Source organism: Rhagoletis zephyria, unplaced genomic scaffold (assembly GCF_001687245.7).
Source record: "Rhagoletis zephyria isolate East Lansing unplaced genomic scaffold, Rhagoletis_zephyria_1.1 Rzeph_scaffold_01999, whole genome shotgun sequence".
In the NCBI taxonomy this organism is placed as follows: Eukaryota; Metazoa; Arthropoda; class Insecta; order Diptera; family Tephritidae; genus Rhagoletis; species Rhagoletis zephyria.
In genome coordinates this window covers 8470-27920 of record NW_016159083.1, presented here as the reverse complement: position 1 = coordinate 27920, position 19451 = coordinate 8470, and the positions used below count along the sequence as shown (strand labels likewise).

The window sequence follows — 19451 nt, the reverse complement described above, 5'->3', positions numbered from 1 at the left end:
AATTGCTAATAAACGCTATAGCTTTAGACCATGAAGGTGTTTATTTTTCTCGTTGCTTTTTTGTTTGCCAATACACAAGCAATACTTCTTCAATATCCTAAAGACTATGTAAAAAGTTCGTACGAGGGTCGTATCATTGGTGGCCAAAACGCACCGGAGGGTTTTGCGCCATATCAAATTTCACTTCAAAGTTCCTATGGTTATCATAGCTGTGGTGGTGCTATTATTGACAAGGATTGGATATTAACCGCTTCGCACTGTGTTAGCTATAAATCACCAAGTGATTTGATTATTGCAACAGGATCCAATCAATGGGAGAAGCCGAATGCCACATACACAGTAAAATCTATTCATATGCATTGCCGATACAACACACCGTACTTGCATAATGATATAGCCTTATTGAAATTAAATTCATCGATCGAATTTAATGAAAAAACTCAGCCAATACCATTGCCAACAGAGCAGATGAAGGAAGGCGATGAGGTCATTTTAACGGGCTGGGGCTCGACAGAGCTGTATGGTGATACTCCGGATGATCTGCAGATGATTTACTTAAAATATTTGCCTCATAAGAAGTGTAAGGCAGCTTTTAACGATTCCTCTGACGTGGATGTTGGACACATGTGTACCTATACGAAGTATGGAGAAGGTGCATGTCACGGTGACTCTGGTGGGCCTCTAGTGAGTGCCGGAAAATTGGTTGGCATTGTTAATTGGGGCTACCCTTGTGCCATTGGCTATCCAGATGCGCATGCAAGTCCATATTTCTATGTGGATTTTATTCGACGTGTAATGGCAGAAAATACAAAGTGTGTAACTTAATTAAGTAAAATATGCAATTATGTAATTTTTGGTTTAATGCGAAGTAATGTGTATAAAATAAATGATTTAACCTATGCTGGTTTAAAAACGAATACAACTTCTTGACGAAGTGCGTTAATCGAATTTATGTACATAGATATTTATATATACATACACATGCATATTTTTGTTTTTTTTTCTCCGTTTCGTACTAAAAACAAAATAAATGACTACGATGGAATGGCTGCTATCCTTAGTATCAAAAATTCATACATACTTAGTTCAAAAAAAAATATTGTCAGGGCAATTCGGGCAACCGTTTTTCAACTCACCACAGTCTTTCCAAAGGCAAAAGTCTTTCGTAAAGAGCCTGTCAGACGTGGCAATGCAATATATTTCGAAAAGGCCGTCAAATTGAGAAATTTCAGAAAGCAGTTGCATGAGCAGTCACACCTTGCATGTAAAGTGTCTTTCGAAAGTGTTTTTGTTTTTCTATTTCTGAAAGGCGAATAGCTAGTATAGCTAGCGTAAGTGGCAATATATTTCCGAAATCGATTTGCGCTCTCTCAATTGCAGTCACATCTTGCAACTCCTATTTCTAAAACTGATTTTCAAAATGCGGCAAAAAGGTCTTTCTGGCTGTTCACATATCGAAATAAAATTTCTCTTTCTCAATTTGACAGCAAATTTTTGTTTAAATTTGCGCATATTAAGATAGGTAACCAGTTTCCTCTCTTAATGCATGCAAATTTACACACCGTGTTAATTAAATTAAACACTTCTTGTTTACTTTTACTTATCATATGTGTGGCGCAGAACGAATTTCAATTTTTTTTGGGTTTGGGTCACAGTTTACACATAAAATGTTCAAAATTTCCTCTAAAAAATGTTTTTTTTTTTTTTTTTTTTTTTTTTTTTTTTTTTTTTTTTTTTTTTTTTAATTTACACATATAAAAAGAGGTAATCAGTTTCCTCTCCTAACGTGTACAAAATTAAACATTGTCTGTTTACTTTTACTACCAAATTTGTCACGTAGAGAAAAATTACACACAAAGTGTTTAAAATTGAGTAAATATGAGAACTTAATATTTATTATTTGTTAAAAATATATATTTACTTTCAAAATATTTGTAATTTTAAACATTTAATATGTAAATTTATGTGTATATTTTAAAAAACTCATGTTCAAAATCAAATCTTGAACATCTTGTGCGTATATTTGCACAGATTCTGGATGAAAAATAAACACTTTTCAGTAGTAGTTTTACATGCACTTTTTAGAGTGTAATTCAAGAATGCAAGGTGGAGCTGCGCTCGATAACTCAGTCAACGTCCACCTCTCCTGTTAGGGTCCCATGCCATATGTACATAAAAGGTATCAAAAGAGCAGGTGAATTGGCAGAGGCCGGAGCTTGTTGGGTTCAAACTGTAGGAGTGATACTACACTGAGCCGAAAGTATCATGGTTTTTTTCAACCAAGTTATTGTTTAAATTTTTCAAGGTAAAAACACAGATCGAAGAAATGTGATTCAAGTTGAACATTTGAAGGCACATTTTTATGACTGGCTGTAGCAAATGTGCAGAGATGTTTGCTGTTATTTGTTGGCTTCCAGAAGGATCGAGTTTGAATGAGGTCAGAGGCGACACGTATTTTTTTTTTGTTTTTGGTTTTTCTTAATTACGAAAAAGCATCTGTGAAGTGCAGACGATCAAACGACGCAGAAAATTTATTCAAGTTCAACATTTGAGGGTAAATTTACTGAACGCCTGTAGTTGAGTGTGCAGAGATGTTTGCTGTTATTTGCTAACTTTTAGACGACGATGGTCCAAATCCCGTCAGGGCCCACGTTTTAAAATAATAGCATAATAATTTTTGTTTTGTATCTCCGAATTATGACAAGCATCTATAAAGTGATGAAGATAATCGTATTCAAACGAAAAAAATTGGCAACAAAAAATTTGTTTAATGTAAGCAAAAGTGTGGTTAATATTACGAAATCATTGTTGTAAAATATCAACCATGGCATTGTTAATGTCAAACAAAAATCACCTTAATTCAATTTCAAGTTTGAATTTGGTAAAAGTAACCAATTTTTTGCAGATTTTTTCGCAGTGTACAGAAGACCCTCTCAAAATACTCACATAATTAGTATTTAAAGGTTTTTAAATATTCAAGTAAAAACTTAGGTATTTAGGAGTTGCTGGATACCCAATCGAAAAAATGTCGGTATTTACGAAATACTCAAGTAAAAAAAATTCGGTATTTTGGAGCTGTTACAAAAAATGAAATTATTTAGCAGGCGCTTAAAAGCCTTGTTCAAAGTACTCAGGTACTAAAGTAAGGGTATGCAGTAGATGACTAAATACATAGAAACTAAATACTTTATAATTTTGGAAAAATGTAAACAATTAACACCTTACCTTGCACTCACCTAATTTCACCTCACCTCAAATCAACACACTCGCTTAAACCCACCACATCTGATCCTACCGAGCCTAAATTAACCACACCTTAATTCACCACAACTGAATTCATTACACCCGTTCTCATCACACATCACCTAAACTCACCACACCTCAAATATCCTCACCTAAATTTGGGAACTTTATAGGGAATTTAGAGATTTTCGGGATTCTCGGAACTAAATCAGCATTTTCAGCACTACTACATCAGGATTCCTGGGACTATTTCATGATTTTCGGAACTACTGTGCACCCGCGAAAACTCGAACACACGATAATTTGAACATGCGGAAGCTTGAACGTTTCATTTTTCCTTGACCACTGTAACTCTCTGCGATAGAGATGGAAAACTATCTTAATTATCGATAGTCTTAACTATTGATCTATACCGATAGTATTGATGGACAATATCGATATATCGATACTATCGGCCATATTTAAAACGTAAGAAAATCATATTTTTATTAAACGATTGAGTTTTATCAAAATAATTGTACAATAGCCTGTGCATTTTCATTTATTTTTTTCAACACTTTTTTGCAAAAAAAATAGTTTGTCAACAGTTTTGGATTTAAGTCCAACTAGGCGAGTAGTTTTGCCTTAGCAATGGTGCTCGATTTGAAATATTTTACCCGATGTTTTGACGAGTCCCCACGAGCAGCAGCTTACATTACAGCCGATAATGTCGATAGATTTAAAACGTTGATAGTATTTTAAAACATTAACCATCGATATATCGATAGTATCGTCGATATTTTTCCACCTCTACTCTGCGACTGATGTGGTATTCTGACAGACGCATATTTTTCGCCATATTAATAGTTTGTTTATATGACTAATTCATTGTAAGTATTTAAAATATTAACAAAATTTCCAGTTTATATCAAGAAAGAGTTTATTAATTAATATCCAACACATATATTTTGATACAAATGTAATATTGGTGTCTGAGAGACTATACGCCAGTAAATTTGGATAAATTTTAGTTACGACAGTAGCAGAGGGTTAAAACTCGAACAATATATGATTGCTCGGGGAAACGGGTTCAATCTTGATCGACTTCGATTTAAATCGCCTTCTACGACAGAGCTTCTCGCATGAAATAGGCTATAAATATTTCACGAAACTTACCTTCAACGAAATGAGCGGCTTTACATACATAAATACATACATTTTTAGTAGGTATGTACTTGCTTCAATTGTTTTATCGTAAAAAATTGTTTTCATTGAAGTATTAACAAATCTAAATAACAAACAATACTTTCATATTACAATACTTACTAAGTAGATTTGCGCTTACACAATACGTTAGTTTTGGGCCGAGCTTTTCCTCCGATTTATGCCGTGCACCTTGATTTTATCATACAAAGGGGAGGGACTTACTTTAACTACTTTTCACGGCACAAATACACTCGAAAGTTTGTCATTACCTGCCGACCTAGAGAAATTTGAAAGCTTCGCTCTGCTCGGAACGGCTGTGTGAACGTACCCTTACGCATTTTCGGTTTTCATTTTAATAACTCCCGTACTTAACCTCAAAACAAAACTAGTAGTCTTGTTTATTATATTATATATGTATTACAATATTTACATAGTTATGTACATACATATGTACAACAACAAATCTCAATTTTTGCCTTTTAACATTACTAGTTAGAAAGGGTAATTACTCTCTTCGCAGTGGCAGTTCTTGCACGTTCCAGACGTTACACGCCGTATCCAATCTCTATAAAAATAAACACTCGCATATGCATCCGGGCTGCCCAGCGCACAAGGCATTCCCCAGTTGACCAATCCAACCAGTTCACCATCGCTAGTCAAGGGACCACCAGAGTCACCTTTGCATGAACCCTCACCTTCCTTCGTTAATGTGCAAACATGGCCAACATCCACCATCTCATCGCCATCATACTCCTCTAAGCAACGCTTGTGACTGATAGCACGTAGTGTTACTTTCTGTAATATTTCCGGAATCGGACCATTGGCAACAGTCCTTCCCCAACCGGTAAGTATAGTCTCTGCACCATCCTCTAATGGCTTCGTGGCAAGCGGTATGGCCTGTGTGTATTCATCGAAACGAATTGTGTCGTTGACATGTATGAGTGCTATGTCATTGTGATAATTCGGATTGTTGTAGTTGCAGTGTGTGTAATACTCGTCAGGGAAGTAAATGTCGCGAGGTTGCCGCCATTCTACTGTACCGGTAATAACACGCAAGTAGGGCGGATTGTAACCGTAGACGCAATGTGCTGCTGTTAGTACCCATTGCTTGTCGATGACGACGCCACCACACATAAGATCGCCAAACATACTCTGCAAAGACGCCTGATACGGAGCGAATCCGAGGTCAGCATTTTCACCGCCAACTACGCGCCCTTCAGGTTGTGTGAAAGCTTCCTTGTATCGTGCCAGCAATCTGGGATTAGGCGTAATGAGACGTTTAGACAAGACCGACGTTGAAATGCAGAGGATTATCGAGAGAATAGTTCCCCACTGCGTCATTTTTATATGCGTTTTTTTCTATTGAATTAATTAAGTAATTGGATGTATGTATGTATATATGTAAATTAATTTTTAAATGTAAAAATAGTGTTTTACTAGTTAGGGCTGAATATCATAACTGAACAGAAACCGAAGAATGACACCGTAGGTTCTTGAAATTTATCCAATCATTTTTGCATTTTTATTGCTTTCGGTGGTTATCGAATTCGTGCAGAAATCTAATCACTTACCCAATTAAACGTTATTATGATTATTAACACTTCAACAGCGATTATATCCATATTCGAGATAAGGAGCACGAATAAGGCAAAAGTACGCTAAGCAATTTGCAGAAGCAAATTAAGTTCAAGCAACTCGGAATTTTATGTAGCCGTGGCACGTATTTCTATTATACTTAGGGGTTCCACAAGACGTGCTAACTGCCATAAAATCTAAAGCTTAATATTTTTACGTAATGGTTAAAGTGGTGGGCTAATAATATATATTTTTTGTGTAGTTTTAAATCTTCTAAATCTATTTTAATCATTATTTTACATACAAAATCGTTAAGCTTAAGATTTTACTACGGCTAACACATCTTGTGAATCCCCTAACTGTTTGACGTCTCCTCAGCAGCGTTTAAAAGTAAATTTGAAGGCGATTATTTCACTCTGGGAGGTTATGCCCCTTTGTTGACGATGTTTACTTATACAAACTGAAACTGTATGACGAAGTATTAAAACTTTATTTAAAACTATCCGGAAATTAAAAAACCGATTTGAAATTTTTTAAACTGATAATAAAATTATTTAAATTTACTGATTATTCAGGTAAAAGGAATAAATAACTATATTGACTTACACTCAAAATTGTAGTGATGTTAGTATAATATTCGCAATGTTGTTCATCTGAAATTTTTGAAGTAAAAGTAGAGCTCATTACAAAAGCTTTATAATTACGGTGACCATAAATATGGATTCAAAATGAAGGACAATTTTTCAAAAATATGCCTATATATATTTACGCAGTATAAAAATATCAAAAGAGTATTTATAATTCTAAATTCTTAATACATTTTAAACTTTAAAAATGAATCACGTTTTCTGAATATTTATAAAAGTATAGTAAAACTTATTATAATTACAATAGCTTACACGAAAAGTGAAAATCTTTAGAAGATTATTTTATAGGCAAATTTTGAGTCGTTCAAAATGAAAACAATACCTTTTTTTTTGTTTTTTGGTACTTTTCGCAGTTATTTGTCAAAAATCGACGTCATGAATCGACGTAAACTTCGAGTTATAAAGTGCCCTTTACAAAAATATATAATTAGTGCAGATTGCGCTCCATAGCATCTACATTTCTAATCCGATTTTCATTATCTTTGGCTCAAAATTTACTGTTATGATATATCTTCTTTATCGAATTTTTAAAATAATGAAAAAAATAATCAAATGAAACTGCGTATTTGATTGAAAATCTTTATTTTTTCGACTTTGACGACAAAATGCAAATGGTCGCCTGTAGCACTAATAATTTTCATTGAAGTCGCCACAAGTTATATATTTTGGTATGAGGCACATTAATACCCTTCGAACTGTAAGTCGCTTACGTTGATGGGAGATTTTTTCATGAGGTATTGAAGAAAAGCTACGAAAACACTTTTTTTGAAAAAAATCCATCCATTGTCCGATAATTTTGAAATAACGAGTAAAATGCGGGACACATGCAGGACACTTGGAAAAAATCAGTACATTTTCAGGTTTGAAAAACTACGCAGGACCGACCTTTGAAATACAGTACGGTCCTGCAAAAAATAGAACGGATGGTCACCGTATTTATAAAACAAAAGAAGTACAAAACTAAAAATGAAGTACACTTCCAGATTTCCTTCTTTGGGAGTACATTGCAATAAAAAGCAGTACGTCTGGCAACTCTAGTACTAATACAGGCAAGTAAACCTATTTTATTTAATTTATCTCTTAATTTTTTCACATGAGAAACATCCGTGCGATATTTCTACAATTTAATTCATTATAAAATTTATGATATTAATTGAAAACTCAAAATTCTCTGTAATGTTCCTTTAATATTCCGCCACTGCGATTTGTTTTGAATTGAAGTGTTATTTTTTACAAACATTTACTCGGTTTTCGTTTTATTTGTTTTTTTATATTTCTGTACTGTAATGTTTGATGACTGCATTATAGAAAAAGTAATTCATGGCTAATTGAAACCATATCAATCGAAAATTACATACATTTGCAAAATCGCGCGAAAATATATAAATATATACTGGAAAACTACATGAAATTCTTTCTAACATGCGTCTAGTTTCAAGACCTGAAGAACCATTACTCACACTTTTTTTAATAGTAATCTTTAGCATATATGTACATTTCCGGTAAATTTTTTGATAAGGCCTATAGGAAGGTACCAAATAAATTATAAATACCTTCACCTGAATATTCCATGGCACTTAAAGTATTGATTACAGTTGGAAAATAAACATTTGCTTTAAATAGTATCAGTAAGGCTGGATACTCTAATAAAAAGTGATCTTGTTTACTAGACCTTTTCTGCATCCGTTATTTTCCACGACTGCGTATATTGTATTAAGTTCTTGGTTGTAAGCTTCTCTCTTCAATGGGGTTCGTTCAACCTCGTTACTAGATACCTAAAGGCAGCATTTTTGTGCTATTGAGGGTTGTTTGAAGTATTATTCATTATCATGTGTGTGGCCGTGGGCATTGTCGCGCATTTGTTGGTATCCTTAGTTATTTTTATTGTTTTGTCCAAATAAATCACTTTTCCATCTTTTTCCTTACCTCTTTCGTGTGCTGACCGTTCACATTCTTTTTAATTATTAATAAATTCATTTTATTGCAATTAGGATATTGCTGGCGGTGTAATTGCACTACTTGCAAAATAAATTGCTTCTGTTCTTCGTCTTTAGTCAAAGTTCGATCATAATTTTTTATCAACGCTATACCTGGTTTAGCAATATCATTCACATATTTAATAGTTTTAATCGTTTCTAAGGTAACTAAATTTAGAGTGATTTCGTAGAGAGTTAAATACCCTCAAGATTATGCCTGGACAAATTTTATCTCCGACGGTTCAATAGTTATAACCAGGGAACGGATTGAGTATATTCGATTAAGAATGCCCACGATTTAGCTTTCCCTGATTCCATAAACAAACTTGACCTTGCCTATTCTTGCCTTTTTTAATATATTTGCCTTTTTTTGCCTATTGTATATTTAAAAAAGTAATTATAGCGAGGAGAAAGCCCTTATTCCTGATAATGTACAAATTGCAAACGTTCCATATTTAAATTGGCCACCATTTGTATCAACTCACGTCGAGCGCACGTTTAAATAGTACATTCAAAGCTGTGTTAAAGCCTGTTCTGTTACAAAAAAAAAATCAAGTTGATAATGAAGAAAATCGATGAATAAATAAAGATGTAATAAAGATGTAAGGTTACTCATACGCCATGTACACCTGAAAATATCTCCATAGCATAAAAAATTAACTCGATTTTCGGCGAGCAATTCTATATAGGGATTGTATTGAATATTTTGCTTGTAAACCAGTGAAATTTTTCAGTTTTTGTCGTTTTTAGTGCCTTCTTTTGCCTTTTTTTGCTATTGCTAGTGCATTTTCTTGCCAATTTCGCTATTTGACTTTGCCTTTTTTTTATAGGTTTTTAGGTCCTAAAAGCCCGTTATAGCTTTTTAGTGAAAAAAAATTTTCATGTTAAGCAAAAATTTCTATCTCAAATGGTGGAATAGTTATAATATTTTTAATGAAAAAAAAACTTTCATGTTACCTCTTAACCACACCTTATAAAATTAGAATAAAATTCTTTCAAACGGGAGAATTTTCCTCTCTGTAGATAGGCCCTTTTAAGGCCGAAATATTACGGCATATCGGAGATCTAAAAACGTTTTTGATTGCAGCTGATCTTTCTTAAAAAAAAAATCATGATCCTTTTACTCATTGTGAATACAAATTTTTCTAAACTATTTTAAATGTAACTGCATCAATTGCGCGATCGTCTTTATATGATAACTTTGCGAAAAACTAGGATATTTGTTTGAAATATTAATAATTTGTCGACTTGTGCATCCAAAAACATTTGTAACGGCAGTTACGGCGAAGTAGGCTATAAAATAATTTCGGACGGTTTAGTTTAGAAGTGGTAAATTTTTTGCATGTACTTATGAAGATATGTATACCAGTATCACCAGTATTCCAAGCCAGGCATTCTTTGTATGGCATAGCTTCTGTATCATTGTAATTGTAGATATATATACATACATATTTCAACGTGAGAATTTATGAACTTTTAAGAGCGCCAATAAAAATAAGCGGGTATCTTTATGACGACTAGTTTATGATCCAAAATGTTGCTCAGCAGAATTGCGTGCACTCAGGCTGTTTTCTAAATTTATTGACCCAATTTGCCTATGAATTGTGAACGTTCATGTTTTTTTCCTACATACTGTATTGTAGCCCAATACTTAGAAAAATGCCTTTTTTTATTTATACATGTAACACAAACTTTTGAACGTTCGCTTAGTACAAATTTACTGTTGAGTTATGTTTTAAAATTTATTAATTATTATAATTGCCAAAGTACGTGTGTAATTAATTAATTTGCTTCCTTACTAGTGCGATCTAATTTTCCAATTTTGCAAATTTTAAACGTTTTTCTTAAACTTAAAACTATCATCATCGGCCCCATCTTAAGTCCGCTGTCTTGAGCACTGCGCCAGCGAACGCTCGATAAAGTCGCGATAGTAGATCACACTCGCATGCATATCTGGCTTTCCCATTGCACATGGCGCACCCCAATTAACCAGGCCTACCAATTTTCCTTCGTACACTATCGGCCCACCCGAGTCGCCATTGCAAGCACCCTCTCCCGATCTAGTAAACGTGCAAATATGTCCATAGCCAACACCTTCGTGATTATCCCAACGTTGCAAGCATTCCTGCCTGGAAATAATGGTGAAATTTTGTATATGTAACATTTCTGTATTGGGCCAGTTGAGTTTGGGGCTTCCCCAGCCAGTCATTGTCACTTGATCGCCAGCTTTAAGTGTATTCGTATACATCTCAATGGGTTGTGTTACATTATTGAATTGTATAGTGGCATTGAGGCGAACAACAGCGATGTCATTCTGGTAAATGGGCTTATCATGGCGACAGTGTATGTAGGCGAGTTCGGGCCGATATGTGGCACCCGGTTTGCTCCAAATATTCGTGCCCACAACCACGAGCAATGATTCAATTGGAAAATCCTGCATACAATGACCGGCGGTCAATATCCACCGATCCGAGATGATAGCACCGCCACAGACATGAGAGTCCCAAATAGTTTTTATCAACACTTGATAAGGTGCTGCACCCTCTTCGGCCGGGACGCCACCAACGATGCGACCTTCAATTGACTTATCCATCTGGTTATTATCGTAACCTATATACTCCGGTAGTATGCGTATTGCTTGTGTGTGTTCGATAGCAACACAAAGTCCAGTTATCAGCGCTAGAGCATTGTCTGGTTGCAACATCATTTACCCGCTTGTATACTTTTGCCAAGCGTGAACTGTAAACTAAACGCTTTTAGAGATACTATTAAAATTTTCCTTTATATTTATATCTATTTACGTATATAGGATGATAGGTTATAATGACTTTTAAGTATATTTCCAATGATCAGACCAGGTGCATTGTCATGGACATACCATTTTAAAGTTTATAATGCAATAACTCTTACTTTGTGTGCGTGTGGTGTGGTGAAATGNATTATCAGCGCTAGAGCATTGCCTGGCTGCAACATCATTTACCCGCTTGTATACTTTTGCCAAGCGTGAACTGTAAACTAAACGCTTTTAGATATACTATTAAAATTTTCCTTTATATTTATATCTATTTACGTATATAGGATGATAGGTTATAATGACTTTTAAGTATATTTCCAATGATCATACCAGGTGCATTGTCATAGACATACCATTTTATCGTTTATAATGCAATAACTCTTACTTTGTGTGCGTGTGGTGTGGTGAAATGTTTTCACAAGTATAATCGAGTGCATTTGCTTACATGTATGTATGCTAAGAATGCATATATTGATCAGCAACAATAAAATCAAGCGGCGTCACTTTAAAGTATACTTCTTTATTGTACTCATAATTGATACCAAATTAAGACTAATTGGTCTAATACAAGTGCGCTTTTTTCTTCACCCTGCACTCATAAATTGGCCAAAGAAAGATTGCTGGCCAATTTAATTTTTATTTTTTGCCTGGCTGATAAAGAAAATTATTTACTGGAATAATTTTGAGTTAGAAACGCGTTTAGAACACAAAGAAGCCCCCATCTGTTGTAAACGAGCTGAAAAGAACGCTCCAACTCTGCTAACTATTTGGTGTCATTACTTGATAAAAAGTAAATAAATAAAGTTGATATTTTTTAATTGCTGCACATTGGCGCAAGTCTTGGTTAAAGATCTTTATAACTTATATCACAACCCCCGGGGTAAATTTCTTGAGACATTGACGCTAAGTATGCAGTCTTTTAGAGATTTTCCTGAACCCTTATCTGATCATCATGGCCGGCCGCAGGATTTCTCTTTGGGGAGGTATTATGTAAGGTCGTTCGTAACAACCAAGAATATCATTTTTTTATTTAGAGTATTGAGCATATTGTATTTAATTGTGGATATAATTTAGCAAGTCAAAGAAAAGTTACATGCAATTCACCGCCATTGTGCGCTCATTCTCTGCCCATGCCTGGACATTAGAATGAGCCTTTGTAATATGGAGAACATTATTTTGGTCATAAAAGCGTGCCCTGCGAAAAATTTTTACAATCGGAAAATGGAAAGACGTGCCCCGAACGGCCCAAAAGTTCAGCATTTTCATGCAATTTTTCACAAAGTGGTCACAAATGCCTATAAGTCAGGGGGAAATTTAATATATTTTAATGGCACTTGATGTAGTTTTGAATTATTTTGCAAAACTATAACTAAATAAGGTAGCGAAGGGTGTTATAGACCACATAAGGAGAAATTTCTGAAGAAAAAAAACGTAAATCTGAATTCTTGCTCATTTTTCAATGGATAACAAAGCTCAAGAAATATATAAAAAAATTTTAGTATGGGTATTACGAGCTCAAACGTCAAAAGTTCCCGGTTTTTGCAATATTTTAGAAGCTCTAGAAAAGAAACAAAAGGTGATACAACCTTCCTGGCTTAAATTAAAGCTAGATCTCTCGAATACTGTCTCTGAAAAGAGATCTTAAATAATTGAGATCTGAAAATATTTTTACCATTATTTATTATCTTAAATTTTTATGCATATTTCCCTCCACAGGGGGGGGTTCATCTGTTTTCGGATTCCATTTTCGTTCGCTTTTCGAACCGTTCTCCCACTAAAGTGTTCATCCGAAACGTATGTACACAAAACTATCGACAATGGTGGTGAAACGGATGAGATTTAAGCAGTTTTCCTGAGATTTATCTGATTAAATTTTTCGCTGAAAACGATTTCATTCCGAACTTCACATAAACTTTTTCATAATTACATAGGCTAATACAATTCGCTCCTCCGATTATGGTCGCGAATTACCCCATTCCCATGGCCACATTCTCAATTCGATTTGACAGTTCTCTGTCTTTGCGTTTTGTTTTTGTTTTTCTTTGCTGCAAAATTTATGCAAAATGTAGATTCTTCCTAAAAACTTATAAGTTTCTGTATTAAATTGGGGACATACACATTGATAAACTTTACTTTTCGTACTCAGAAAAAATGCAAGTTTTGATTTGTGAGCTACTTTCGATAAATTTCCGATAAAGATTAGAGACGGCACCGATTTTCGATTGGATTAGAATTACAAACAAATGAGTTAGGGTAATTGGAGTGCGAATTAGGAATGAGAGACCGAACTACGTTATTGGTGTGCCTGGGGTTGGCTGAAAAAATCCTGGCCAGGATATTTTTAATTAAATTTCCAAAAATTATTATTATTAATTAATTTAGTACTCATTTGTTTAATGAACAAATTCTTTATCAATCGAAGGTATTAAGCCTATAGAATGTAAAGCACCACGGAGTCATGACTTCATTCCAATATAAGCATTTTCACTGTATGAAAACTATGTAAAATAAAACTAGTGTATCCGGTTAATTTCAAAATTGGGAACCGTTTTTTTCATATTGGAATTTTTTGAATAACTCGGCAACCGGGTTTAGGACAGAAGCCGAATAATCGAACATACTACTGGCAATGCTAAGGCTCTACGAAAATACTTCTCGCAACATATTTGTGCCCGATTTCAGCTACAGTCTTACGTCGGTTCCGAACTGCATATGGAAGCCTTTTCGTGGCAGAAATGCACTCGAAAATTTCTTCATTGTCCGCCTATATGGTCCCTTCTGTGTTGTCAAATGCATCTCAAATCCCTAGAGCCCATCGGCGGTCAACCACGAATAGCAAAGTTAAATTTCCGAGCAATTTGTGGCCAGAACTACGCAATCGCTTCCTTTTACATACATACATAAACTCAAATGCTATCAACCAACTTAATTATCACGATATTATCAAGAAGCAATAAAACAATGAAAACTGGCGTTAACGCATATCTTAACGCAGTGTTCGGGTGATTGTGTTAACATTGAACTTTATAAAGTTTTAAGTACTACCCAACTTTGGATCAGATGTTATTTTAATATCCAACAAATAACTACCATTAAAATGTGGTCTTCCGCGGCAGTGAAAATATTCATCGCACATTTAGCTTTAACATTTTCATTTGGCTCGACGCTTCGTTTATACGGTGCTCCCTATGAAGGCGTACTCCATCGTTATACTCGCCCAACATTTTCTAAAAGTGATTCGCGCGCAACTGGACGCATTGTGGGCGGTGAGGTAGCGGCCGAAGCATCTGCACCCTGGCAGGTTTCATTACAAAACATCTATGGCAGTCACTTTTGTGGTGGTGCGATCATTAGTGATCAGTTCGTTGTGACAGCGGCTAGTTGTGTGAGCGGACTGCAAAGGAATTTGGTGAAAGTCATAACGAGCACCAACGAATGGATGGGCTTGGCATGGCAGTATGATGTCGAAAAAATCCACGTGCATTGCAATTTTGATAAACCACTATATTCAAATGACATCGCCTTACTTAAGTTGGCCACTTCCATCGAGTATGATGATCAGACGAAAAATATTACAGTAGCAGATGAAGATGAACTGGAAGAAGGGGAAACGCTGACCATGACTGGCTGGGGTAGTTCGGTGGAGGGCGAATGGTATGAAGATGAATTGAAGGTACTTAAAGTGCAGTATTTGCCTTACGAAAAATGTCGCGCTGCTTATGGCAATTCGGACGATGTGGATATGGGACATTTATGCACCAACTCGTCAGTGGGCGAAGGTGCCTGCCATGGTGATACCGGTGGGCCGCTTGTCGATTCCCAGGGTAGACTTGTGGGTATAGGTAATTGGGGAGTACCATGTGGGCGTGGCTTTCCAGATGTATTTGCTAGAATTTCTTATCATGCAGACTGGATTCGTACAACTATAAACGGTTGTAATCCTACATAAATAATAAGTACTAATTGACGTATATGTGTATGTGCATTTTAAATTGAATTCACGAAAGTGACTATTGAATTGAATAAAATATGACCAACTTTCTCCGTTTTGGTGGTTTCATTTGAAGTTATATTTTATTTAAAAATAGTATATCGCGTGGAGCTGTTGACTTCGTGATTAGGGCGTTCCACCATAGCCACTAATTGATTGATCGATACTTATGAAAATTTATGATCGTATTATGAGCTTTGATCGTCTACCACCAAAATCGACAGCCTGGTTGATAAGGTAAATAAAATAGCGGGGGAAATGTTCTGGTTTGATAAACAAGTACTTAGTAATTACATACTGTATCATGTGAAGAGTCTAAATTCGGGCGAAACCGAATATTAAATACCCAGCACACGTATTGCATTTAGTTTATTCACATTTCTTAAAACTAGCTTCATATGGTAAGGCGGGTTGTCTTTACTGAATTTCAAACCACTTCGATAACATGCTCAGTTGGTTACCACGCCGATTTTCCAATACTTTTCCTTTTATGAGATTGATTCGAGTGTCAACTTTGAGTAAATAAATAATAATAAGCAACGATGATTTATTGATGGCCGAGATTCGAAGGCATACGCAGGGTGGGAATGAGTCCATAAGTGTTTGCGTAGCAGCCATGAGGTTCATGTTTGGTAAGTTACAGAAGCCTGTGTCCTAAAGTAGGATGTTAGGATTGATTAGAGCGAATTTACTAGGGCCAAATGCAATTTTTTTAGGTCTGAATTAAAGTATTTAAGCTACGTTGTAGACAATCACGGTTTACGCGTAGATACAGAAAAGGTAAAAGCGGTGGTAAATATCGAGAGGGCCAAGAACGCAAAACAGGCTAAATCTTTTATAGGTACGGTGTCGTGGTACCGTAGGTTCATTAAAGATTTCTCAGAGTTAGTTAGATCTCTCACCGAGCTAACGAAGAAGAACCGTAAGTTCGAACGAAACGAAGATTGTGAAAGAAGGGTGGCGTAGAAGTGCGGCGCCGGTTTTCAGCTACCCAGACTTCGAGAGGCCCTGCACAATCCTGATAGACGCATATGATTTCAATATAGGAGCAGTGTTGACCCAGAGATTTGAGGACGGTGAGAGTGATAGCCTATTTGATTAGGTCCTTGAATAAGAATGAGAAAAATTATTCAATGACAGAGGAACAGTGTCTAGCGTCCTGTGGACCGTTGAAAATTTGCGACCATATGTTAAGGGCGCTAGGTTTACCATTGTTACCGATCATTATTCCTTGGTTTGGTTGAATAATTTGAAAGATCTTTGTGTTCGGTGAGCGTATTCTTTGCCTACGGACGGCTTTGATAAGCATCTAGAGGTGAAAAACTATCGAGAGTTTTAATTTTCCTTCACCATCGATGGTTTTAGAAGCTATCTGTAGTTTACATATTTAAATTATTAACCCTTTTATTGAAGTTTCATTTGGCTCAAAATTACACGATTTAAAAAGGAAGGTTTCAGAACAAATTGCAAGCAGCCAAAAAAAAATTTAAAAGATGAAATAGCTGCATTTTATAAAGCATTGTCGGCATCGGAGGAACCGTTAACGTCATCTAATTCACAACCAAATTCAACAGCCCATTTTCAGTTTCCTCAATAAAAAGATAGAGAAAAAGGCGAACTCGGTGAAAGCTGATGCCATCATAGTTGTTCGCCAGTACCTGGAGAGGCTAAGGTTCCGATCCTTTAGAGTTCTGGAAGGTCGTAAATTACATGCAGTACAGTACAGTAATTACATACAGTTTTTATATGTATTTTATGTACATAAAATTGTATACTTTTATTTTTTACAGATAAACGAAAATGGCATAAAACCAGTTAAAGCTTGTGTGGACCATTACTTTGCATTCCAGCAACCTCGGCAGAATCAGGGTTAGCCTACGGACACAGACACGATAATACACAATACTTAATACCACCCTCAACAGCACAAAAATGCAGCCTATCGACATCTAGTAACTAGGCTTGAATGAACCCCACTGGAAAAATAAGCTTACAGCAAAGAACTTAGTACGATATACGCAATGGCGTAAAATAACGGATACAGAAAGGGCCTTGTAAACAAGATAAGAAGAGAAACAAACACGAAGAAATCAAATAAGAAGGAAAATAATGAAACGGCTTGGCCAGTCTCAACTTATACGGGCAAAACATCATATAAATTGGCTAAGGCATTCCAAAAGTATGACATTAATACAGCATTTAGAACGAAGGACAACGTCGGGAGGATACTAAGAAATAAGGAGGACCCACTAGACAAGCAAGGTGTATATAAGTTGACTTTCAAATGTCAACATAGTTACATAGGACAACCAGGGCGCAAGATAAAAACAAGATAACGCGAACATATAAGAGACTACAACAAAAAATGCTTAAACCATCTACCACACCGGAATCGCAAACCATACGGCAGAAGAGCATTGTACGCCAATGACAATAGGAAAGACAGCCAAATTTCTCCATGTACAATACAAAAGAACAACGCCTAAACATATTAGAGAATATAGAGATATACAAACAAAAGATGTTCGTCGGAAAAATAATAAATGAGCAAATAAACACCGCGTCTTATATATTATTCGAACCACTCAGACTACTATATGCAAAAGAGGACAGAAACCCGGCGACTACCATAAACAATGAAACGCAGGTCCAAACTACAGAAACAAAGAGAAAGAAAATAACTGATTTTTACCCAAGAATGATAGAATACAAGATTGCGCCAATGAGAGAGGATTTTTGAGCGTATTTTTTGCGTGACGTCATCTTGGTGCAATTGCGAGAGAGAAATGCCAAAACGCATATAAAAATATGTAAACAATGCAGAAAAATTTGTTAGTTTTAATATTACATGGCCCGATTTTGCAGGAATCAATAAATATACAAAGATTGATTAATTAGGAACACGTAGCAATAATTTTGGACATGTAGCCCTTTAGATAAGTACGATTTTTAGCACAGGAAAAAATTGATGTATTAACAGTGTTTGAAACTTCATGTAGACCAAAAAGAAGGTGTGCAGCAAAGTGAATTTTTGGACTTACCATTTTAAAAAGCCATGCAGAGTGCATATTTATATGTGTGGACGGTAGCCAACCACCATAAACTCCACAGTTTTTATTTGATGACTTTTGTACCATTTCCGAGAGAATGCATGAGTGTGGCTTTTTTGGAAGCAAATATGTCAGTAAAACATAATTTAAGCTGAACTTTTAAATGTATAATAATTTGGGCACTGTTTTGTATTAGGTACGTAACAGCGCGGTAAGATGCCGCTTGAATTAGCGCTTGGCGACCTTATCCACTGGTGCATTACCTCATACCAGGACTAAAAGAATCAGGTACTAACAAAAATAAGTAGGTAGTGAAGTTCATGTATCTATTTACTGTAGAAACTGCTTTGCCATTGCCAGCAAACTAAACCACCAACTGTCTACATTCACCATGGAAATATACCTACTACAATTCACCAAGGAAAGGCCAACATAGTTCCATGTAGAAGCTCATAGCTCACACACATAGCACAAAGCTCGATTTGGTATTTAATGCATGTCCTCGCAGGCAGAACTGCTTCCACTTTTTCGCCAGGTTTGCGTCCGTAGGAAAAGAAAAAAAAACTTATATAGCACGCTTACCTTTTGTTTTCACTATACACTTTGCCACTGCACACTTCATTTTGCTTTTTAATGTCTCAATAATTGTTTAAAACCACGCAGAAATATTAACGCACAAATATTAAAATTGTTATTTGGGTTTTTCGTATGCTCACATTCAACAATTGCACCAAGAGGGCGTCACGCACACAGCTTATTCTGTCAAAATCACAAAGAGCGTATTAGCGGTACCGCGATTGGCGCAATCTCTATTTCACTCAATCGTGATTTTTACCAACCTGGGAATCCCTGCTACAATTAATAAAGAAGAGGTGAGCAGCTGATTTCTACCTGAGGATGTATACACAGAACCAAACTACTGGTTGAACGAAAGAATACAGTCCGCTGAGACGTACCTAGCTAGGAACCACCGACGATTTAGCACCGCTA

General features: G+C 35.7%; 3 protein-coding genes across 3 annotated transcripts; 2 read left to right on the top strand and 1 right to left on the bottom strand.

Moving 5' to 3' along the window:
* Positions 1-825, top strand: LOC108365793 (chymotrypsin-1-like). The gene has a single exon (XM_017619953.1). The coding sequence runs from the start codon at positions 31-33 to the stop codon at positions 823-825; it is 795 nt and encodes a 264-aa protein (XP_017475442.1). The 5' UTR covers positions 1-30.
* Positions 826-4920: 4095 nt separating this feature from the next.
* LOC108365792 (transmembrane protease serine 9-like) lies at positions 4921-11330 on the bottom strand. The gene is made up of 2 exons (XM_017619952.1): positions 10525-11330; positions 4921-5683 (listed from the first exon to the last, which is right to left on the bottom strand). Exons 1-2 carry the CDS (start codon positions 11328-11330, stop codon positions 4921-4923), a joined length of 1569 nt encoding a protein of 522 aa, XP_017475441.1.
* Positions 11331-14517: 3187 nt separating this feature from the next.
* LOC108365791 (chymotrypsin-2-like) lies at positions 14518-15369 on the top strand. Its single transcript, XM_017619951.1, has one exon. The coding sequence runs from the start codon at positions 14518-14520 to the stop codon at positions 15367-15369; it is 852 nt and encodes a 283-aa protein (XP_017475440.1).
* The last annotated feature ends 4082 nt before the right edge of the window (positions 15370-19451 follow it).

What these genes read in the sequence shown, in the direction of transcription:
- LOC108365792 (XM_017619952.1), bottom strand. Translation starts at nt 11,330, where the DNA reads ATGTTGCAACCAGACAATGCTCTAGCGCTGATAACTGGACTTTGTGTT. An exon ending in ATCGAGCGTTCGCTGGCGCA is followed by an intron (nt 5,684 to 10,524) that starts GTGCTCAAGACA and finishes GCCTAATCCCAG; the next exon opens with ATTGCTGGCACGATACAAGG.
- LOC108365793 (XM_017619953.1), top strand. Translation starts at nt 31, where the DNA reads ATGAAGGTGTTTATTTTTCTCGTTGCTTTTTTGTTTGCCAATACACAA.
- LOC108365791 (XM_017619951.1), top strand. Translation starts at nt 14,518, where the DNA reads ATGTGGTCTTCCGCGGCAGTGAAAATATTCATCGCACATTTAGCTTTA.